Below are 23993 nucleotides of genomic sequence, written 5' to 3'. Positions count from 1 at the left end.
TTTTTTTTTAATTTTAATTTTTCCTACATTTATTTGGAAATTCTATAAAAGGGGTTCCAAAGCAGTTCTAAAGACCTTGCTATCAATGCTCTGTGTAAGGAAGAGTGAAAAACAGAATTCATTCTCAGTCCATATACAGTTTGTACTTGGACAGAAGATAAATGTTGAAAAGGCACGACTCCACAATTCTGGTCACTTCAAAATAGAAATTTACAGAGTGGTTAGAGGTTTTCCCAAGGGCATAGCTGGCAAGTGACAGAGCCAGGATAGGAACCTAGGGCCCTCTGATGCTAGGTATGTAGGAATCCCATGCCTCCTCCCTTACCTAGCGGTTCTGACTCAGTCAGTCTAGAGGCGGGCCAGGAGTGTACATTTCCGCCTACAGTTCAGGTAAGAAATACTCACTTCAAGAAACTCTTCTTAAGCTCTATGACTCCCAATGAGAACGTCTCACCTTCTTGGCAAAGAGAGAAGTCATTCATTCATTCACACCTTTGTTCACTTACTCAGCAAAGATTTTCCAAATGCCTGCCATGTATCATGTGGTTTGCTTCCAGAGTTTAATCATTGCCTCTTGGTATTATGTAATGCATGCATGTTGCTGTTTTGCAGAGGAGGCACCATTTGGAATGAAATTCAGTAAGGAAATTGAAGTCTTTAACCCACCCCTGGCTTCTGCAGCCTCTAGTGGGCCATGGATTCATTCCATCTTTGCTTTTACACACTCATGGCCTAGGAAGACTTTGTTTAAAAGAGATTCTGCTGTAACACACCGCCTGGTAAGTAGCATGTTCATTTCTTTTAAAGACATATCAGAAGTTATAAAGAAGCCGGTTTTGGACCACTTGTGTAGAAAATGTCACAGGCTTTTGTTCCTCCTCCAAAAAACACCTATTCTTTCTCTTTCACTAAATATAGTTATCATTAGGGAGCAAATCCATTTTTCTTTACAGAGAGCTGCTTCTTCTATACAATAAACAGTATTTAGATGAATAGGATGTGTGAATCTGAGCATTAGGCAGCCTCATCTGCTGGTTCTAAAGCAGTGCATAGGGTTTTGCTTTAACTGGATCAATTCACTTGTACCTGTTATAAAAACGCTGCTACTGATAATAGTGCCAAATGTTTAAAAAGTATTTTCCGCTCGCCAGGCATGTTGTTGTTCAGTTTCTCAGTCATGTCCGACTCTTTGCGACTCCGTGGACTGCATCACGCCAGGCTTCCTTGTCCTTCACTATCTCCTGGAGTTTGCTCAAACTCATGTGCATTGAGTCAGTGATACCATCCAACCATCTCATCCTCTGTTGTCCCCTTCTCCACCTGCCCTTAATCTTTCCCAGCATCAGGGTCTTTTCTAATGAGTCAGCTCTTCGCATTAGGTGGGCAAAGTATTGGAGCTTCAGCTTCAGCATCAGTCCTTCCAATGATTACTTAGGACTGAGTCCTTTAGGATTGAATGGTTTGGTCCCCTTGCAGTCCCAGGGACTCTCAAGAGTCTTCTCCAGCACCACAGTTTGAAAGCATCAATTCCTGGGCGCTCATCCTTTTTTATTGTCCAACTCTCATATCCATACATGACTACTGGAAAAGCACTTTCTATGCATAATCTCACTGGAGCCTCATTATAGGTTTCTTAAACAGGTACTATTTTTATTCCTTTTTTACAGATAGGAACTGAAGATTGGAGAGATTAAGGAGTTTGCCACGGGTCGAAGTGGCAGAACTAGGATGTGGGGCCCCTGCTCTTAGCCTCTGTCCCTGCTCGCAGTGTTCTTCATACTGTGTAATGTGTTGGCACCACGTGAGGCTGACTCTCACCTAAACTGTCATGACTTAAAATGGCTTGAGAGCCACTGGGTTTAGCCAACAGGCCACCACGGCTACAAGCTCCTCCTTGGCCCTCGGCTACATTTTGTGTTAATCTCCCACATTTTGTATCAGATAGTTGTATGACAAATTATCACCAACGTTGTGGCTTAGAACAGTGAAATTTATCCTCTCCTTGTTCTAGAGGCAGGAAGGCCAAAGTCAGGGTTGTCATCAGAGCTGTGCTGTTACTGGGAGCTTGTACAGGAAAATCCATCCTTATCTCTTTCAGCTTCGGTAGCTTTCTTTGGCTTGTGGCTGCATCAGTCCAGCCTTTATATTGGGATTCTACAGAGAAACAAAACCTGTAGGATGTGTGTATACACACACACACACACACACGTATGTGAACGAGGGAGGGGGAGATTTACTTCAAGAAATTGGTTATGTGATTGTAGGAGCTGGCAAAGTCCATGATCTGCAAGTGTGGCCTGGAGACCCAAGGAAGAGCTGATACTCAAGTTGCAAAGGTCTCTGCACAGAATGCACTTTTCCTTAGGGGAAACCTTCATCTTTTTTGTTAAGACCTCACCCGATTGGGTGAGGCCCACCCACACTATGATGGGTCATCAGCTTCCTTCAGAGTCCACTGACCTCAATATTAAATCTCATCTGAAAAATACATTCACAGTGACATCAGGAGGTAATTGACCAAGCATCTGGGAACCACGGCCAGCCCGTTGACACCTAACATTTACTGTTATACTTTCCTTTCACCTTCTTGTATCCTTTTCTCTGTGGGCGTGTCTTCTCCTTTTCTGTCACTAATGAGGACACTTGTCATTGGATTTAGGACCTGGCTAAATCCAACCCACCTGAAATCCAAATTGATCTCATCTTGAGAGCCTTGCTTAATTACATCTTCAAAGACCACTTTTCCAAATAAGGTCATGCTCCCAGGTTCTGGGCTTTAGGACGAGCTGCATCCAGCCACCATGGTGGTCATCCTCTTTCCAGTCCATGCTCCATCCCCCTCCTGTGTGTCTTTGCCCAGCAAACTCTGTTTATCTGATTGTCATATGCAGGATACTGTGTGGGGATCTGAAGACTAGAAAGCCAGATGCCTGCCCCCAAGGACTTGCTGGGGTCCTGGCATGTCAAAGCATATGAGGGTGGGGTCATGGACAGAGACTCAGCCAGAATCAAAGGCCTCAACAGCTCATGCTGCTGCCTGTGGTCAGTGTTCTCAGAACATCACTTCTGCTCTCTGTGTCTTTGTTCATTTCTATACTATGTACAATGAGAGAGTCATGCTCTGGAGAGGGAATGTGCCCTACGGGAGAATCATAGTATATGGAGCTGTACCTATCCTATCTATACCTATACCTACCTATACCTATCCTATCATAGCATATAGAGCTATAACCAGCACACTGCCTGGGTAGAGTCCAAGCTTCCTACCTGTGCAGCCTTGGGCAGGTGGTTAACCTCCATGAGCCTTAGTTTCTTCATCTGTAAAATGGGAGAAATAGAATTCATGTGTGTACAGTGACAGGTATAGGCCTGGAACTTGGGAAAGAATAGCCATTGTTAGGATTATCTGTATCACTGAGAGCTGCCTTGATCTGTGATTCACAGTGTGGTTCTACCCACCGCAGATAAAGGTGGGAGGAACAGACAGTGGGGATGCATGGCTTGGGGTCAAGGGGCATGTGCAAGGATGAAAACGAACAGATATCAGCTATGTTGGCAAGGAGCAGCGGGGCTGGCATCCAGTGGGTGAGCCCTGGCTTTCCATTGGTTTCCAGGGGAGGCGTCATGGGACTGTGTGTGTGTGAATTGCTCAGTCGTGTCCAACTCTTTGCAACCCCATGGACTGTAGCCCACCAAACTCCTCTACCCATGGATTTTCCAGGCAAGAATACTGGACTGGGTAGCCATTCCCTTCTCCAAGGGATCTTCCCGACCCAGGGATTAAACCTGGGTCTCCTGCATTGGAGTCAGATTTTTTACCACTGAACCACCAGGGAAGCCCCTCAGGGGGCTGGAGGAGGCCAATCCTGGGTGGATTCTCTGCCTGTTAATGAGCGATCCGGCTCACAAGAAGCACCCCAACACACCATGGTCCGTGTTCACTAGGTTCCTGCTGTGTGGCTTGTGTACCCCACTCAGGACATGTGCATGTTGATCTGCTCACTCGCTCAGCCTTGTCTGAGTCTCTTTGTGCAACTCCATGAACTGTAACCCACCAAACTCCTCTGTCCATGGGATTCTCCAGGCAAGAATACTGGAGTGGGTTGCCATTTCCTCCTCCAGAGGATCTTCCTGATCCAGGGATCAAACCTGCATCTCCTGCGTCTCCTGCATCGGCAGGCAAATTCTTTACTACTAAAGACCCCGTTGTTGGGAAAGATGGAAGGCAAAAGGAGAAGGAGGTGGCAGAGGATGAGATGGTGAGATAGCATCACTGACTCAGTTGACATGAATTTGAGCCTCAAGGAGACTGTGAAGGATAGGGAAGCCTGGCATGCTGCAATCCATGGGATGGCACAGAATTGGACATGACTTAGCAACTGAACAACGATGAGGCCTAGGAAGCCAGGATATGTGAGCAGTCTTTAAAGGATTTTTCCATAGCTCTGCTCACATTCCTCCTGCTGAAGTGTCAGCCCTGCTTCGCTGAGTCCCTGTGACAATGATGTCATTGGCATGTACCTCTGAACAGAACAAAACCCCATGTCATAAACATGTCCACGTTTTAAGTTCCAGTTCTGTAAGACTTAAAAAAAAAATCTTCAGGGTCAAAATGCATGACTACAGAAGCAACCCTTCTACACCGCCTTTTACTTGTTTATTTTTTGGCCACATCCCACAGCATGTGCGATCTTAGTTCACAGATCAGGCCTCTAGTCTGCACCCCCTGCATTGGAAGCGTGGAGTCTTAACCATTGGGCCGACAGCGAAGTTCCTCCAACCTCCCCCAACTTTTAAAAGTTCATGTTGTACTTTTATTTAACATGAGTAGCATGAAATGTTTTTCATTTTCTAATAAGTTCTACATTTTATTGTAGTATGGAGACATTTCAAGGGACGTTCAAGGGACATCTGAAAATGGAGTCATTTTTCAGAAATGTGCAGTGGTGAGTGTTCACCGGTGGTTTATGCTTAAAGAGAAAGTAATTGAATTTGCCGAAAATGTGTATTAGTTTTGTATGTTATGTATTTAAAGACCTGGCAAATCACATGACCGCCTACCCATGTCTGGACACGGGTGATAAAGTGACCCACAGGGATCCCATATTTTATATGGAAGCACCAGACTAAGATTTTTTTGGTAACAACAAAATCATTACTGAAAATCCTCTGTGATTATTTAAAATGGGAAAGAAAGCATGTATTTTCTCCCAGATTTTAACATTGATATGATGCCAACAGTTTACAGATTTATGTAATGTCTTTAGGTCTTTGATTCTTACTAATCTCTTGAGATGACCTTCACATGACGCTTGTGTTGAGGGTCCCCAAGACCATCATCAGGTTCAGTGGTTCCCGAGAAGGCCTCAGGGAACTCAGAACAGCTGCTCTACTCACAGTCACAGGTTATTACAGCAGAACGACAAAGATTATAGTCAGCAAAGCCAAGAGCTCGTAGGACAGAGTTCTGGGGAGCCCAGGCCCAAGACACCTGGTCTTCTCCCGGTGGAGTTGAAGGAACAGCATTTAATTTTTCCCCGCAACGGTGTGTGCCATCACCAGGGAAGCTCACCCGAGCCGTGGAGTGCAGGATTTTTATTGAGGATCCATCATGTAGGCATGGAGCACTCACGTCACTGACCTCAGTTACTCAGGTCACCTGAACTCAGCTTGGTTCAAGTTCCCCGCCATGAATTACATGGTTAGCGCAGACTACCTGGCGTGGCCCAAGGCCATAAGTCTAGCAGGACACTCTTACCAGACAAGATACTCCACAGTCTCAGGAGCTGGTCATCTCTTTGGGACAGGCAGGGTTTGGACAGTCCAGGTCTGCTTAGCTAACCGTGTACTGCACAGCTCTCACTGTGGCCCAGGCCCTTGGCTCTCTTGATTCACTTCTTGGAATACAGTTGGAGCTACCAGTTTCTCCTGTGTCCTCCTAGAAATGTTTCCTGCCACATGAGCGTAGTTATGAGTGTGTGTGTGGGCCCATGTGCACATACATACACATACCTCCTTTCTTCCCCTTTTTACGTAGGTGACTACCCTATACACCAAGTTTTTCAATTTGCTTTTTTTAACTTATTACAATCCAGAGCTCACTCTTCTTGGGGCTGTACATGGCTTCCCTCTCTTTTCTCAGCTCCTCTGTCTCTTTCAGCAGAGCTGGGGTGAAGGAAAGGCAGGAATGGTGGGAGATAGGCTTTGAGAGAGAGGTCAGGGCAAGGTGGCAGAGGCCAGGTGGGGAGCCAAGCTGGAGATGGGCCACTGGCTTTGAATAACCAATCTGTGCAAGCACATGGGTGGGCAGAACCTGGAAGGCGACTGGCCAGGAGACAGGAGACCAGCTCAGGGCAAACTTGGGGATCGGATGGCAGTCAGAGGACCTGAACTGGCTGGGACTAAATCTTCAAAATAATGAATTAAGAAAGCTCTACTGTTTGCTTTTCTTGGTGACCCCAGTTGTGACAATCTCTCCTACTGTGGTCCCATGCATGGATGTTTTTCATCCAAGTTTCTCTGTGGTTTTACTGCAGTTCAGGGTCCTGGTTTCTTTGAAATGATCTGAGCAACAGCTTGTCAAGAGGGGTTCAAAATTCTTCCAGGGTGTTTGATATCAGACCCGATAAATTCTAGAACCTTCGTGAGACCGTAATCCCTTCCCTCTGCCTGCAGACCTAGTGGGTGCAAGTCGAGCTGGGGCCTTGTGTTGGGAAGTCGGGCTCACCAGTGAGTCTGGCCTCACTTCCCCTCCTGTCCTAGGTGTCTGTGCAGGGTGAGTGGCCATCAGCCCACGTGCGACTGTTTGTGAACAACACCAGGACACCCACAGCTGCCAACCTCTCTGACCTGCTCTTACTGGACAACATTACTGGCCTCACTGTTAGGGAGTCGGCTGGAAACCAGACCTCGAGAGGCTTCCAGGCTTTCAGGAAGAAGTTTCTGCAAGGTAATAGCCACGTGTACAAAGTTAAGTGTGGGACATGATGGAGATACGTACAGATACGCACAGAGCACGGGATAGGCAGCAGGCGTCTTCTCAGACATGGGACTTGTGTTCCTGCCGTGGATCCTCATGATGGAATCTGCTGGTGGGGCATCAGAGGAGGAGACCCTGCACAGATTCTGCAACCAGGAAGCTGGTTTGTCACTTAGGTTGAGAGAGGTGGGATTTAGGGAAGCAGCTTTTAAAATATATGTATTCAAAGTTTATTATGAACAATTTCAAACATACACAAAGAGATTATAGTGAACCCCACTGTATCCACCAGCCGGATGATCAAAATGACCATCACTCAGTGAAATGAAGAGCTTGTTGGGGAAGTGCTGGACAGATACGGGAGGGGTTTGGCATCAGCCCAGGAAGCGTGCTCTTGACATCTTCAGCTATGTTCACGGGAGTAACTCTGCTGCTGATTAGCTCCCGTTCAAAGCATGACACCATCACTGGTTGGCTTTCAGAGGTGTGTTTCCTGAAGTGAGCTTGTCGTTGGTTAATTAAGGAGATTTAAAACCAATTCTGGGGGCTTTCCTGGTGGCTCGGAAGTAATGCAGGAGACACAGGTTCAATCCCTGATCCATGAAGATCCCACGAGCACAGAGCAACTAAGCTCATGCATCACAACTATTGAGCCCATGCTCTAGAGACTGGGAGCCCGGCTACTGAAATGCGTGCGCCCTAGAACCCATGCTCCACAACAAGGGAAGTTACCGCAATGAAAAATCCATGCACCACAGCTAGAGAGTAGCCCCCTTTAGCCACAACTAGAGAAAAGCCTGCACATCAGTGAAGGCCCAGCACAGCCAAAAATAAACAAGTAATTAAAAAAAATAATAATTCTGGGATGCAGATGTGACTCTGACTTCAGAGTTGTCAGTTTTCCTAGGAAGGCAGGACTTCTTTTATTCTGAGAAGGTGCCTTGTCTACAGATGTAGAAACTAAGGTGATGAGGAACTTGCCCAAGGCCCAGGGTTGGCAGTCAAGGCTGAGACAAACTCAGTCTGACTTCTCCATCCACCCCATACCCACGATGCTATAGTGCTGCTCATAGGCCTGGGACTCTTTCTGACCTGTCCACTTTCATATGCATGGCCCACGTTGCTCATCAATGCCACCACTCTTTCTGAGTCTAGATGAAACCTCAGAATCCATCTTAACACCATACTATTGACAGAAGCTGTCAGTGAAGTTGGCCCGCAAGTAGTGACCTCATTGCTGGCGCTGGTTTAAGCAATGGTGTAAAAACCGTCATGGTACATCTCAGCTGAGTGATCTTCAGTGCCTTTCTTCAATGATGTAAAAATGAGTCCCCCCAGTTCTTAAGCTCGTGCTTAGAAACAGGAACATAGGGCTGAGAGCAGAGCCCAGACTCGATCTCAGACAGAGCTCCCTTGATTCCTGGCCATTTCTGAGCTGCGTGGCCTCTGGAAATCACTGCATTTCTCTGAGCTTGCACAGACGTGGCATGTATCCCCCAGCCTTACAGAGTCACTGCAGACTCTGAACGAGGGGACTTGGCCTGGCACTCTGCCTGCCTCTCATTTTATTGCTCCAGTGGCCTTGTGTGGTCCATGCTCCTACCATCCTGAACTGGACACTTTCCTTCCACAGCTCGGCATCAGCTCCTGCTCTTGTGTCCCCCTGGAGGACCCTTCCCTGCTCCCTGCCCCTCACTCACCTGCCACTCCTGCACTTCACCTGCTCGGAGCCAGGACCGCACACTTCACCCATGAACTCGCTGACTTCTGCTCTTGACACGTGCGCTCTGCACATCCTGAACCTCAGCCCCTGCAGCTGTGAACTGGGGGTGCTGTGACACCCACTTCCGGGAGGCCTTCTAAAGAAAAGGGAGTTCCCCACCCACAACTCCAGAGCCCACTGGTTCACCCTGGGGTGTGACCTCTCCCTATTGCAGAGGCACCTTCTCCTGATAGCTGACGTTTCAGTCCTGGCTTCTTATTAAGGGGCTTTCCTCGTGGCTCAGATGGTAAAGCGTCTGCCCGCAATGCAGGCGACCCACCTGAGTCAGAAACCCTGTCTTCTCCGGAAGCTTCTCTGTGTAATTAAGGACCAACCAGTGACCGTGAGATTAGAGGGGACCCTCCGTGGGCCCGAGTGGCCTTCATCTCCCTCTCCCGGGCCTGATCTGACGCTGCCTCTCTGTGCCTCGTGCTGGGCTCCCAGGACCAGGCTGCCTGGAGGCGTCAAAGTGGCAGCTAGTGTTGCCCAAAAGTTCTGTAAAGACTTTTCCTTCATTGTGTGCATCGGATCAGTGGGAATAAATAGGTTCCCCACCTGGACTCCAAACAAAACAGAAAGGTTCTAGATTTCCTAAGTGGATGAGCTAAATAATCCTGAGTTAGGAAGGCTGACCTGCCCAGCCCCAGGCATTTCTGGATGGGTTGGGGGCCCAGGTAAGGCTCCCTGCACCTGCTGACAGCCCTTCCAAGTAAAAGCAGAGTGGGCCCAAGAGCACGCCTGCTCGATTTACTCTCCGTGCTAAAAAGTATGTGATCCAAGGGGCTATGATGCCGTGTCTGGGGTGTGCAGGGGCCCCCCTACTGACCGCACGTGCCTTCTCTCTGAACAGTTGGAGACTCCTTCTCGGTCAGCTACACAGCTTCGCTCGAGGCCAGAGACGTCGGGACTGGAGACGTCCTGCTGCTTCCGGCCCAGCTCTCCTTCCAGAGTTCGTCACCGGTATTGTCTGTGTTACTTGTGGTTTCTGTCTTGTCATTGTTGTTTTAGAAACCTCGAGCACGTTATCCGTTGTTCATGCTTTTCTTCCATCCTCCATTAATTCAGTGATGCCGAATTCTGGCTTAGTGAATGGGCCCCAGAATCTCACACACTTTGCCGTGAACCAGGCTCCCTTTTAGCTCCTTGTAACCTCTATGGACCTGATTATCGAGATATGTCATCCATAGACATTAATTTCTTTTTTCTTTTTTTTTTTGGCATGTTCTCATATTTATTTACACATTTCTATGTAGTTTCTTTTCTTTTTTAAAAAATTTATTTACATAGATATTAATTGCTCATCACCATGTATTGTGCATAATAAGCACTCAACCATATACCTTCTATTGATACTGGTTTGCTAGAGCTGCTGTGAAAAGGTTCTGCAGACCAGTTGGCTCACAAACAACAGAAATTAGTTCGTTCACAGCCCTGGAGGCTGGACGTTCAGGTCAAGGTGCGGGCAGGGCTGAGTCCTTCTGAGGCTTCTCTCCTTGGCTTGTAGACAGCTGTCTTCCCCCTGTGTCCTCACGTGGTCGTCCCTCCGTGTGTGTCTGTGTCCTAGTCTCCTAATAAGGACACTTGTCGGGGGGTTAGAGTCCACTGTGATGGCATCGCTTTACCTTAATCACGTCTATTAAGGTTCTGTCTCCAAATTCAGACACATTCTGAGATACTGAGGTCAGGGCCTCAAGTATGGATTTTGGGGGAACATGATTCAACCTGTAACCCCATTACCACTAGCATTTTCATTTTCCGTTCACTTTTTTGTTAATCCACGTAGGTGGTGAGTGTGGTTGGTGCATGGCCCATGCTATGTGCTCTGCACCCCGGGGATACAGAGAAGGAGATGTGTCCTGTCCTCATGGAGCCTGTATTCTAGTTGTGTGTGTGTGTGTGTGTGTGTGTGTGTGTGTGTGTGTAAGTCACTCAGTTGTGTTCTACTCATTGCGGCCCATAGACTGTAGCCCGCCAGGCTCCTCTGTCCATGGAATTCTCCAGGCAAGAATACTGGAGTGTGTAGCCATTCCCTTCTCCAGGGGGTCTTCCCCGCCCAGGGACTGAACCTGGATCTGCTGCATTGCAGCTACTCTGGTCATTTTGTTCAGGCTGCAGCCCCTGGAGGAAGTCCTTTTCATAACAGATGTGGAAAATGAGGCTCCTAGCATGACTACTCCAGGTCACATGGCAAAACCAAAATCAGACCTCACAGCTGCCAGCTCCTTCCATCCAAGGCTGAGAGGCCTGTGTGCAGTGTTCCTGCTGCAATAAGAAAACTAATCCTGGATAAAATTAAATAAAATGAAAGATCCCATAAAGGTAAAGACCAGATATGAGAAAGCCCTATGAAACTGTCAGAAAAGACGAATGTCTCAGAAAACAATTAAGTGCAAAGTCAAGAACGAGGACAAAGAAGGGTTAAAAAAGGGAAATAAAAGGGCCCAGAAAGAAGGTACCATCTGAATTTCAAAGGACAGGAAATCAGATATGCTAAAATCAAAATTTAAGATAAAGGCAGCAGTCAGAAACCCACAATGAGAAATGCAGAAACCCAGTGAAATCAAAAGCTCCCTGGATGGGGCATTAGGACTTTGGGCCAAGGCGGCTTCCCACCTCCCTGAAGAGCCTGAGGAGGCTGAGGGGCAGTGGGAGGCGTGGAGTCGGGGCTCCCTGGCTGTGACCCCCTAACGGTTCCTGTCCATTGCTTTGCTTGGCGCCTGTGTGTGTTGTATCAACCCCATCACCCTAGTAACCCTCCATCCTCCCGCTGGAATGTTGCTCCTGAAACCCCATCGGTCTTACGCCCCATCTCTGTTCTTGGTGCCAAAAAGAGAACCCTGCACACAGTAGGTGCTCAGTAATTACTTGCTGAGTGAGTACCTGAATAGATCAGTGAACTGATGATTCTTGGGCTGGCGTGTTTTTCTTTTCTTCTTTGACTTCTCTGAGCCTCCGGTTTCTCATCAATAAAAAGGGAGACCGTTCTATGTCTCCCGTCTCTTGTGGGGATAAAAGCGATGATTTTATATTTGCATGTGGCTTTCAGTTTTCTTTCCCTTTCAAGCCTTCAAGAGCTCTCACTGGGCAGTTTTGTGGACAGAGTGGAGATTATGGAGCTCCAGACTTCATGCTGTGTGTTCTAGGCTCCTACCTGCTTGCATTAGACTCTCAGCATCACCTTTCTTAGACCTGCCTTAGAAAAGGTTCCTAGAAAGCTTGGTGTTTGCTGAGCGGATAAGTGCTGGATAAAGCTCCTATGCTTCGTTCTCTAATTGATTCACCCAGGTGGACTTCAGAGTTTCTTTGGGTGACTCCTGGGCCTTCCTCTAGGATGGAGAGAAGGTCCAGTGTATTTGGAATTGAAAATGATCCAAGTCTGAGGGAAAATCTTGTTAACTCCACATAAGAACATTGGTCTGCTCTGCTTGTCGGCTGTAAAGAGGCTCACACTACAGATGGGAGAATAAAGGAATTATTGTAAAACGCAGGTGCCTAGTGGGGTGAAATTCTTCACATTGCCATGGACTTGGTGTCTGATACTTCAGAGACTGAAATGCTGCCCTCGCTGTGTTTTTAGAACGGTTCCGTGTTTCTGAGTTCAAGTTTTCCCACTTGCAAAATGGGGGGGGGTGTCAGAAGATTCCCTTCAAACTCATCTCTTCCAGTTATGACATTTTAAAATGGTATGAGAGCTATAAAAATAGTTACCACTTTCTAATCCTCAGCACGGGAGGGAGGTACTGTCAGAAATGCACTGTGTTGAGTCTGGATACTACTTTCTCAAACTCAAACACAGGCATACACACATGTATACACATGTGCACATACATATAGATACATGCACTTCAAATTCATACAAGGGTACATGAGACAGGACAGAGACGCAAGGGAGGTCAAGAGGGAAAAATCTAGAACATCTATCTCCAGTTCCTTGCCATATATTGTATAAACATCCTGCCCACCTTGGAAAACCATCCCTGGCCCTCACGTGGTCCTTGTTTCCCGGCCTCAGGCTGTGCTCTAAAGCATGCTTCTTAAGCCTTGAAGTTTATATAGTGGATGTAGGCTGATGGTTTCTGTTTTGCAAAGAGATGGAGACGGGCTGTACACTTCACACTTTCAGCCCCTCTCTGTTTAGACCTTGGGTGTCAAGAAACAGCAAGGAGGGACCCAGAGGGAGAGAAAAGAGAGAGGAAGCCAGCCTTCAAACCCACTAGTTCAGAAGACTCTGAAACTCACGGTGCACCACAAACACTTCGAAGCACATACGATTCAGAAACAGGAAGGGCCAGGTGATTGCTTCATAGGTGTCTCTTCTTTAAAGATGTGTGTGTGTGTGTGTGTGTGTGTTTTAATTTCCATTGTTGTTCAGTTGCTAAGTTGTGTCTGACTCTTTACAACCCCATGGACTGCAGCATGCCAGGCCTCCCTGTCCGTCACTATCTTCTGGAGTTCCCTCAGATTCATGTCCATTGAGTTGGTAACGCTGTCTAACCATCTCATGCCTATTTCTCCTTTTGCCTTCCGTCTTTCCCAGCATCAGGGTCTTTTGCAGTGAGTCAGCTCTTTGCATCAGATGGCCAAAGTATTGGAGCTTCAGCATTAGTCCTTCCAAAGAATATTCAGGGTTGATTTCCTTTAGGATTGACTGGTTTGATCTCCTTGCAGTCCAAGGGACTCTCAAAAATCTTCTCTGGCACCACCATTTGAAGGCATCAATTCTTGGGTGCTCAGCCTTCTTTATGGTCCATCTCTCACATCCATTTCCTTCCTTAAAAAGAAAGCTTAAAAAAAAAGAAAAGAAAACTTGTAGCATTTTTATTTCCCTCTATCAGCTTGTCCAGCTGGCCTGTGATGGGTTTGGGATGCCCCAGTGCTCCCAGGATAGCTGCCGTAACAGCTGTAGGACATGGATTAGGGGGTTTCTTGCCTTGAGTGGACCATCGCTCAGGTCAGGGGAAAATGCCCCTAGAGTGGCCATTATAGAATTAAACAGGGGTTTCCTAGCTCACTGGATTCTGGCTCCAAGTCTCCAGACCAGGTTATCTACGATGATAACAGCCACCACCATCACCACCCGCTACACCCAACAACATTCATACACTCATAGCACTCCTCCTTGTGGTCAAGGCACTCTTCTGATTCATCCTCACAGCCAGCCTACGAGATGAATAAAATTCCCATTGTACAGATGAGGAAACTGAGGCACAGAGAGGCCAGTAGCTTGTCCAAAGCCAGAGTGCTGGAGAATGATGAAGCCCCACATGAACCTGCATAATCTGCTTCCTTCCGCTCCACTGCAGGGCCTTTCAGTTGCAAGATATGCTGCCTCCAGCCCCAGAAAGAAGCATGTTCTTGTGTTGGGTCTCCTGAGATACTACGAGGTTGGACAGATAGCAGTCATAACGCTCACCTTTCATTCCCTATGTTTTCTAAGCAGAGGAGTATTAGGAAGTATGGGAGTGGATGTTTAGGCAGTTGGGGCTTGGGGGTGGAGAGTACTGGAATGAGAGGGGACCTCCGTAGCGACGTCAGAGCCTGCAGTTCTCTCCTCGTTCCTGGAGGGAGCAGACCAGACCCTGGAGGGGGAGGGTAGTTGCTCAGGGTCATTCCTTTCCCCTGACCTCACCTGCCTCCAAGTGTTTCACCACCCAAGTATGATGCCTGTGTTTCCCTGGCCGTTAGGGAAACTGGTGTCTGGATTTCACACATGCCTTCGGGAGAGGAGGCATCACAGTTCCACAGACCTTTTGCCCGGAGTGACTTTAAGACCACCACCAGCTCTGACCTCTCCCCTGCCCCCGACGGTCAAGAACCCACTGTAGCTCCAGGTGGGTGGGTCGGAAACAGACCACATGTTACCCCGTGTCTCAGATGCCAAAACTGGCTAACTGAACTGCTTTCTTTGTGCTTTTTTCTAGAACAGAACCCAGCTAAAAGCCCCCTTCTCCATAACAGCAGAAGAAAAGAACATGGTAAGAGAAAACCTTTGAGCTGGACCCCCACATTATGCCCCAGAGCGTCTCCTTCTGTCTGTGGTCTGTGGTCTCTTGCTGTCCCCAGAGGCCAAGAGAAGGGGCCCACCCTGGCCTTAGCCTCCTAGACCCGAGCCGAAGCTGCAGGGTTCCCTGCGGGCTGGGGTTCCCCAGTGTGGCCTGGGGGCTGTCTGGCTGGTTTTCTGAATACCCCTTCATCTGGGCCGGATGGATTGGTCACTGCCTGGGACCAGCTTGAGGCCCCACCCACCCATCTGTTCAGCAGGCCGGTACTTGCCCTTCAGTGTTTGCCCGTGGCCAGTGAGTGGTTCATGTTTTATCTTCCCAGAGCTTCCCAGGGTCTAGAGACCTGCTTTTGTGGTCCACCATGAACACTTCTCCCTTTTTCTTCATCATTCACTCACCCACAGCTCATGCATCCATTCATTCACATGTTCATCAAGTGTTTATTCATCATATAAACACAGTCCACATTTCTTAAATCCCCAGTGCATGCATGCTAAGTTGTTTCAGTCATGTCCAACTCTTTGTGACCCTATGGACCATTAGCCCACCAGGTTCCTCTGTCCATGGGATTCTCCAGGCAAGAGTACTGGAGTGGTTGCTGTGCCCTCCTCCGGGTATCTTCAAGACCCAGGGACCCAACTCATGTCTCTTGTGCCTCCTGCATTGACAGGTGGATTCTTTACCACTAGCGCCACCTGGGAAGCCTCCCAGTAATTGCCAGGCCAAGGATTTTACATTTGCTGAATCGTGACATCTTCACTACAATCTTGGGGGATAGATTGAACATCCATTTCTTAGATGGGGAAACTGCGGCATGTCCAGGTCAAGGCATTTGCCCAAGGTCACATGACCATGTGTCGGGGCTCCCGAGATCACCCCCAGGTGCAGAGTTTTCCTAGGAGGACCCAAAGCACTGCACACATTGTCGTACCCAGGCTGATGTGTGATAGAGAAAGGATGCAGAGAAGAGTAAGCACAGGGAACAGACACGTGGGACGGGCTCTAGAGACCCCAGGTACAGGCTTGCTGGGTTCTCTCCCACTGGGACACTCAGGGCACGCTGAATTCCTCCAGCATGGAGTTGTGATCGCATGTGAACTGCTGTCCATCAGGGAAGTCATTAGAGACCCAGTGCCTGGCAGCTGCCGGCAGAACAGTGTGTGTTGAGTGTAAACCACACTGTATGCACAGCAGTTTAGGCCCCATGAACCCCACTTATCAGGGGATGGTGGGAACCCTCTGAGATCCGAGTTCCCAGATACCAGCCATGGCCCAGCATCTGGAGCAGGCCTCCCAGAGGACGGAAGCCTCAGGCCCGCTGCGTGAGTGCCTTTCTGCACAGCTGGTGTTAGAACGGGATTTGAACTCAGGCCCTTCGGCTCCAGAACCCTGCTGTTGGGCGGTGGACCACACTGCCTCCTAGCAAGCTGAATTCCTGCACAGAGAGGCAGGAACAAAACCCGAGGCAGGCACACAGGTGTAGACAGTTCTCCTGGCTGGTCCATGCGTCCCCTACTGTGCCCTACATTGTGGATGGCCCTCGACAGGTAAAGAACCCTGATTGGGCTGATTGTCATCAATGCCTGTGATTGTCCCTCAGCGGAGGAGGTAACTGATGGCTGCATGATTGCAATAAAGGTCAGAGAACGTTCATTTAATCAATATTTATGGACCCTTCCTCCATGGCCTGATAGCTTGGTTGGTAAAGAATCTGCCTGCAATGCAGGAGATCCCAGTTCAATTTCTGGGTTGGGAAGATCCACTGGAGAAGGGATAGGCTACCCATTCCAGTATTCTTGGGCTTCCCTTGTGTCTCAGCTGGTAAAGAATCCACCTGCAATGCAGGAGACCCCAGTTTGGTCCCTGGGTTGGGAAGATCCCCTGGAGAAGGAAAAGGCTACCCACTCCAGTATTCTGGCCTAGAGAATTCCATGAACTGTATAGCTCATCTGGTCGCAAGGAGTCAGACACGACTGAACAACTTTCACTTCACCTCCATGGCCCAGACCCTCTCATGAGGATGGAGACGCACCATATCCAGATCTTCAGGGCTGCATCTGGCTCACACATTGCCTTCAGGAAAAGCAGGAAGAGGGGGCCCCCCAGGCTGCAGACAGCAGGGCTCTGGAGCCAAAGCTCCCAGGTTCAAATCCTTTTCTAATACCAGCTGTGGAGAAGGGCATTCACACACAGGCCTGAGACTTCTGTCCTCTGGGAGTCCTGCTCCAGATGCCTGTTCAAGATCCATGGATGCAAGGCTAGGTGGTGGAGCAGTGGGTTGGATTTCAGCTGCACTGGTCCCTGGGTCAGGTGATCTCTGCCTGTGGACCATGTTCATGAAGTGGAGAGACGAGACATGTGTCAGTGATGGCCCTGTTGTTGTGGGAAAATTAGCTTTTGGGGAAAATTAGTGGGGAAAACTAGCATTTGGGGGGAAAATTTGTGGGGAAAATTAGTGTTGTGGGGAAAATTAGCTTTTACACCAGAAGCCTGACTTTGAATCCCTGTTCCCCCACTGATTGTATGTGACACCGGGCATGCTACTCACCTCCCTGGACTTCAGTCTCCTTGCTGTAAAATGAGAATAATAACAATACCTGCTTTATAGGGTGTAAAGTAAATGGATTGAGACAGGCAAAGTACTAAGTACAGTGCCTGTCATTCTGTAAGTGTTCAATAAGCCCCATCAATATTATGAAACATGCAAACAATGCTGTTGTTCTGTATTAATTGTGTGTAAATGCTGTGGATCAGAGTCTCAAGCTCAGTTTCCATGAGAGTCACACCGGTGCTGCAAGTGTGTAATTCAGGCCTATGGAAGACTCTAAGGTGTAGTGGAGTCTGTGGCAGCCTGGAGATGCAGACTACCCATCCACCATCCAACCCAACCGTCCCAACCACCATCCGTCCCCCCACATTGTGACATTAAACAAGGGGAAAAAGGCCAAACAATGTATATCAGCTGTGACTGAGTTTGTGAGGTTGTAACTGAACATGTAGATCATAGATGCAAGGAGTACTGACAAGGTGCAGGGGAGCTGAGTGGACTGGGTGGATGGCAGGCCTCTTGGAAGAGGTAAGAGTTCAGCTGGATCTTAAAGAAAAGGCTTAACTAAAGATGGAGGAGAGGTTCCTAAAATATGCAGCTGGAGATCTGACATCAAGGTTAAGCTTGTTTGACTGTGGGTTGGACGTGAACCAAGATTTACAGGGTGCAAGCACGGTGCAGAGTCAGACACGACTGAGCATCTAACACACACACACACACACACACACACACACGCACACACACACACACACACACACGCGCGCGCGCACAGCGCCTGGCATCATTAGGGTGCATGCAATGGCCCTTTCCAGGTAAACTGTGTGAGGCACCAGGGTTGGCTTGGGCACCTGCGAAGGTAATGTCGTTATACTAGGAACATGTGTTGATGAACAGGAGAGCTTGGCAGTGAGGTATAAGCTCCTCTGACATTTTCATCAAGCAGGTAAAAAAATATTGGATTGGCCAAAAAGTCTGAACTAACATTTTGGCCAACCCAATACAAAGTAAAGACATTATGTAACCCATTATATAAACTGGGATCTGCAACACTTGGAAGAGACCCTGTTACTTCCTTAATTTTTTATTAATTTCTTGAGGGTGAAACTGACATGTATCAGCTAAGGACCCAAGAAGTCCTCTCTGCCTCCGGAATGAACAGAGAAGAAAATAATCACTCCACCCTGTGCTGGACATTGAGTGCAGGTGTTCTTTTTTTTTAAAAAAAAAATTTGTTGAAGTGTAGTCGATTTACAGTGTTGTGTTAATTTCTGTTATACACAAAGTGACTCAGTTATACATACATGTTCTTTTTCATATTTTTTCCTTTATGTTTATCACAGGATATTGAGTATAGTTCCTTGTGCTCTATAGTGGGCCCTTGTTTATCCATCCTGTATATAATAGTTGTGTGGAGGTGTTCTGATTCACTCCAGCTTCTTATAGTAAAGTTGGGCATCCTGCCCAGGCACTGGGAGAACAAGTCACCGTATTTTACTCCAAGGATCTGGATCTAATCAAGAGCGAGACATTTAAACCAATTGGTATGTCATCCAAATTCATTTAGAGTGTAATTCCTGTAAGAATAATAGTGGAATTGGGGGGAGGAATGTGATCAAATCAATCAAACTTTCATCTGAAAATATAAATTTATGAGGCTAGATGAGAAATTGTTGAAATGAAGAATAACATAGGAAGATTTGCCATGTCAGATATGAAAAATTAGAAAGCTGCGTTAACACTATATGCAGGCCTTGCAAGACAGATTAGACCAGTGGATCAAAATAGAGTATCTACACATATGTGTATCTGGTAAAATGATATTTCAACTCAATGGGGAGAGAATGTTTCATTTATTAATTTGGGGAGCAATTGACTGGATCTTCTGGAAGAAAAATGAAGATGAATTCCCTCAATAGATATAAATCTAAATAGAGGAAACAGTTTGTAAAAAGTAAATCTTGGTTAATATGCTATGGGGAAAAAAATTGAGGAAAATCATGGGTATTGTCACTCTGCTTATTTAACTTATATTCAGAGTACATCATGTGAAATGATGGGCTGGATGAAGCACAAGTTGGAATCAAGATTTCTGGGAGAAATATCAACAACCTCAGATATGCAGATGACACCACCCTTAGGGCAGAAAGTGAAGAGGAACTAAAGAGCCTCTTGATGAAAGTGTGAAAGTGAAGGAGAGTAAAAAAAGCTAACTTAAAACTCAACATTCAAAAAACAAAGATCATGGCATCCAGTGCCACCATTTCATGGCAAATAGATGGGGAAACAATGAGAGACGTTATTTTCTTGGGCTCCAAAACCACTGCAGATGGTGACTGCAGTCATGAAATTAAAAGACACTTGCTCCGTGAAAGAAAAGCTATGACCAACGTAGACAGCATATTAAAAAGCAGAGACATTACTTTACCTACAAAGGTTGCAGCTAGTCAAAGCTATGGTTTTTCCAGTAGTCATGTATGTTTGTGAGAGTTGGACTATAAAGAAAGCTGAGTGCCAAAGAATTATGCTTTTGAATTATGGTATTGGAGAAGATTCTTGAGAGTCCTTTGGACTGCAAGGAGATCCAACCAGTCCATCCTAAAGGAAATCAGTCCTGAATATTCATTGGAAGGACTGATGCTGAAACTGAAGTTCTGATACTTTGGCCATCCTATGCGAAGAGCCTACTCACTGGAAAAGACCCTGATGCTGGAAAAGATCGAAGGCAAAAGGAGAAGAGGATGACAGAGGATGAGATAGTTAGATAGCAACTCAATGGACATGACTTTGACCATACTCTGGGAGACAGTGAAAGACAGGGGAGCCTGATGTACTGCAGTCCTTGGGGTCGCAAAGAGTAGGACAGAACTGAGTGACTGAATGACAATAACAATGTCTTTATGATACATTTTTGTTGTTCAGTCACTGAGTCATGTCCAACTGAGTATATAAGTTAAATAAGCAGGCTGGCAATATACAGCCTTGCCATTTCCTACTCCAGCTTTTTATGATATATAAAGAGCTCCTATTAATTTATAAGATAAAGAATGCCTCTGTAAGTAGCTATGTATGATATGAGAATTTCTCAAATGCAAGGATTTACAATATGTATGCTTCAGCACAGTGGAGGGAACTTGTAACTTGGCTGGCAAAATCATGTGACTTTGGGTTTCACTCTGAGGGCTTCCCAGGTGGTGCCAGTGATAAAGAACCTGTCTGCCAATGCAGGGACACTAGAGACACAGGTTCGATCCTTGGGTCAGGAAGATCCCCTGGAGTAGGAAATGGCAACCCGCTCCAATTTTCTTGCCTGGAAAATCCCATAGACAGAGGAGCCTGGTGGGTTATAGACCATCAGGTTGCAAAGAGTTGGACACGACTAAGTGTGTATGCACACACACCCACACACACACGGAAGGCTGGAGGCATGCAGTGACATTTCATCATATCTGCCTTCCCCATGTTACATCTTGTTTGGATGACTACACCAGCCTCCTGCCTGTCCAGTCCTGCTCTCCTCCAACACCTGCCCTCCTGAAACACCAGCCTGCTCACTTTCTATTCTGGAGGAGCTCCCCACTGCCTGCTGATAAAGCCCAGCTCCCTTAGGTGGTATTCAGGCTCCATCAAAAATGGTGACCTCTGCTATATCCCAGTGCCGTGGGCTTCCTGTGTTTCCCACTTCCCTCTGGTTTTACATACGCTTATCTTTTCTTTCCTGTCTTCTGGGTAGATCGCATACATCCTATGGGAACCCTGACCAACTTTCTCTACCTCCGTGATTCCTTCACATCTCCCAAGCATGCTGGTGGCACCCCTCGCTGGGATTCAGTGGCATCGGGACATCCGATAAACCTTGTCACTCTGTGGCTTTGAGATTATTCCCCTTGTTAGCACTTAATACATTTTTATTGACATCAGAGTAGAATTCTTGCTCAGGGAGAGACTTTAAAGATTACCTAGCTTTACTTCCTCCTTTGAGAATAAAAAACTCCTAGGTCCCGAGGGACTCTGGGAACTGTCCAAGGTCCTGAAGCTTGATGACGAATCTTGAAGAATGGAATCATGCTCTGTGGTTCTGCGATCCAAGCCTCATTCACTAGATTGTAACTTAAACGCTCTGTTAGTGTGTGTGATTATCTCTGCTGTGGTTACCTCCAAGCTCTGGCTCCTGCCAGAGTTGTGAGAGTTTCTGCTCTTGGAGTTTCCCTTCAAGGGCTGTGGGACAAGGGCTGACCCTTCTGCTTCCTCAAGCATTGGAAGGATCTTAATGAAATTACTCCTAAAATCTCTTCTAGGGAAATCAATGTGGTCTCCCTTTCAGACTCTTTCTGGTTTGGAGAAGGGATGGGATTTAATGTATGTCCTTTGTGGACATTTTAAAGAAACCACCACTTTACATGCACACACACAGAGAGAGAAAGAGAGACAGGCACAGGGAGAAAATTAGAAGAATTACCTCCTAGCCTTGCAGCCAGAGATAACCATTGTTAACATGCTAGTTTTTTGCTTTCCACAAGTCTATGAATGCATTTCTTACATAATTGAAGTCAAACTGTATAAACAGTTTTTCCTCATGCTTGTGTAACTTTTTATTGGGTTTTAAGCATTTAAAGCATTTCTTTTGAAAGTCTTTTTTTGGTCTGGCATTGCTCTTCATAAATAACAATGGTGAAACTCATCAAAGGAATCTGCTAGCAGCTAATATGTGATTAAAGAGGTGGTAATAACAGATGATTCTTTTCCAGAGATGAGAAGAAAAGTTAGTGGGGATGCTGGGGATGGGGAGGCTGGGGTCACTGAGCCACCTCCTTTTCTTTATTCTTAGATAATGAAGTTTAAGATAAATAGGCTCTTTGAAATCTGTACTTCAAATGATTAGTGGAATTTGCCTGCAAGATTTTTGCCCTTATTTTATAGATGTGGAAACTGCAGTTTAGGGAGGGGGAGGCTCAGTCTCCTCCATGTGGTGAGGGGCAGAACTGAGAGCTGAACCCCCAATTAGGGCCTAAGTTAAGTCGCTCAGTCGTGTCCGACTCTTTTGACCCCATGGACTGCAGCACGCCAGGCCTCCTTGCCCATCACCAACTCCCGGAGTTTACTCAAACTCATGTCCATTGAGTCGGTGATGCCATCCAACCATCTCATCCTCTGTCGTCCCCTGCTCTTCCTGCCTTCAGTCTTTCCCAGCAATTAGGGCCTAGGTCCATGGTATTTATAAGTACGTTCTGCTGCTTCCCACAGCCTTGTTTGTGGTCCTCATCATTTCTCCCTGAACTGTGTCATCCAGGTTTGCCTTCCTCCAGGCTGAAGCCACATACTAGCCAGATTTCTGTTTCTAAAATACTGTTTTGACCATGTTACTTCCTGGCTTAAAACCCTGCTGTGATCTCCTGTAAGTCCATAGGATGATGTTGCAAATCACTAACCCACTGTGTTGGACCTGGGCTGTGTCTCTTGCCACCTGCTCATGCCCTTCTCTTTGCCCGGCTTGCCCTTCTCCTGGCCTGGCTCATTGCCCTCTGCCCACAGTCACCTCTTGGAAGGTCTTCCTTGTCCTTTGAGCTGAACCAGGGGCTGCCTCTCCTCTCGCCCCAGTCCTCAGGTTTTCCCCTCACCCCAGCCACACATGTCACCCCTCCTACTCCAGAATTCTTGCCTGGGAAATCCCATGGACAGAGGAGCCTGGTGGGCTACAGTCCCTGGGGTTGTAAAAGAGTCAGACACGACTGAGCAGCTAAACAACAACAGCAAAGGTTAGAAAGGAATTTCTTGGCCTCTGGTGAAAGATCAATGAAAATGTTGACAGTTGAGCATAGTTTTGAAGGGTCTGTGAAGGCTTTTGGCCAGAGACTCGGGAATTCTAAAATTCTGCCCTACTAGTCACACCCTAGAAGGGTGAGCTGGGTGCTCAGAGAGAGTATCAGAATGTTCACAGTGGCACAAGCCCCTGACAATTCAATGCACAGCTCCTGGTAAAAGGCCAGGCTGGAGCCTGAGCCCTACGGAGGCAGCTGTGGTGTGAAAGCTATTAGTCTAGACCTTGCAGTGTGAATCCTGGGCCTACTGCTTACGAGCTCTGTGACTTTAGGCCATTCTATTTAACTTACTTGTATTTGGTATTATTATTTGAAAATATGGATTAAAGTAATGCCCACTTTATAATATTGCTGTGGGGGGTGAATGGATAGTACATGTAATGCACATGGTGCATTACATTCCTTGTGCTCAGTATCTGGTCAATACATATTAACTATAATGATGGTGGTGATAATGGCGATAGTGATGTGGCTGGTGGTGATGTTAGTGGTGATGATAACGATGGTGATCTGAGTGATTCTAGGGAGCGTCTTCCTTCCCATAAAACAAAATCTTGAGATTCATTCTTCTTTGGTCATTTATATGGAGGAGGAAAGTTGAAGAGTGGAGGCATTGTGGGCAAGTCAAGGGGGCAGGATCTTGCTTAACTTAGCAACACAGATAAATTAAGAAGCTTGAAAAGAAGAAAGTGAGAGTTGTGAGTGGGTTGCCCCGAGGAGGCAGTCTTTACCCAGGTGTACTTATCATCTCATATCGGAAAGTAGAGATTTCCGGAGAGAAGGGGAGAAAGATGGTGTGGTCTGCAGAACTGGCCTGGCTTTGCCCTCTTCCAAAATACAGGCATTCATTCCTGCAACTGTGTTGTTATTAATAAATAAGCTCCTG

The 23993-nt window shown here is 47.0% G+C and overlaps 1 protein-coding gene across 5 annotated transcripts in view; it reads left to right on the top strand.

The window, feature by feature from the left end:
* EVC2 (EvC ciliary complex subunit 2) overlaps nt 1-23993 on the top strand; it is a 149957-nt gene that overhangs the window by 10690 nt on the left and 115274 nt on the right. For all 5 annotated transcript variants that reach the window (XM_065914640.1, XM_065914639.1, XM_065914643.1 and 2 more), the window contains exons 3-7: nt 613-779; nt 4878-4946; nt 6763-6949; nt 9592-9701; nt 14663-14716. In XM_065914640.1, coding sequence (XP_065770712.1) covers nt 613-779; nt 4878-4946; nt 6763-6949; nt 9592-9701; nt 14663-14716 — 587 coding nt within the window. The remainder of the gene's footprint in view (nt 1-612; nt 780-4877; nt 4947-6762; nt 6950-9591; nt 9702-14662; nt 14717-23993) is intronic.

Source organism: Muntiacus reevesi, chromosome 22, assembly GCF_963930625.1.
Source record: "Muntiacus reevesi chromosome 22, mMunRee1.1, whole genome shotgun sequence".
Taxonomy (NCBI): domain Eukaryota; kingdom Metazoa; phylum Chordata; class Mammalia; order Artiodactyla; family Cervidae; genus Muntiacus; species Muntiacus reevesi.
Note: the sequence above shows the minus strand (reverse complement) of the source record. Positions and strands in the feature narration are given on the sequence as shown.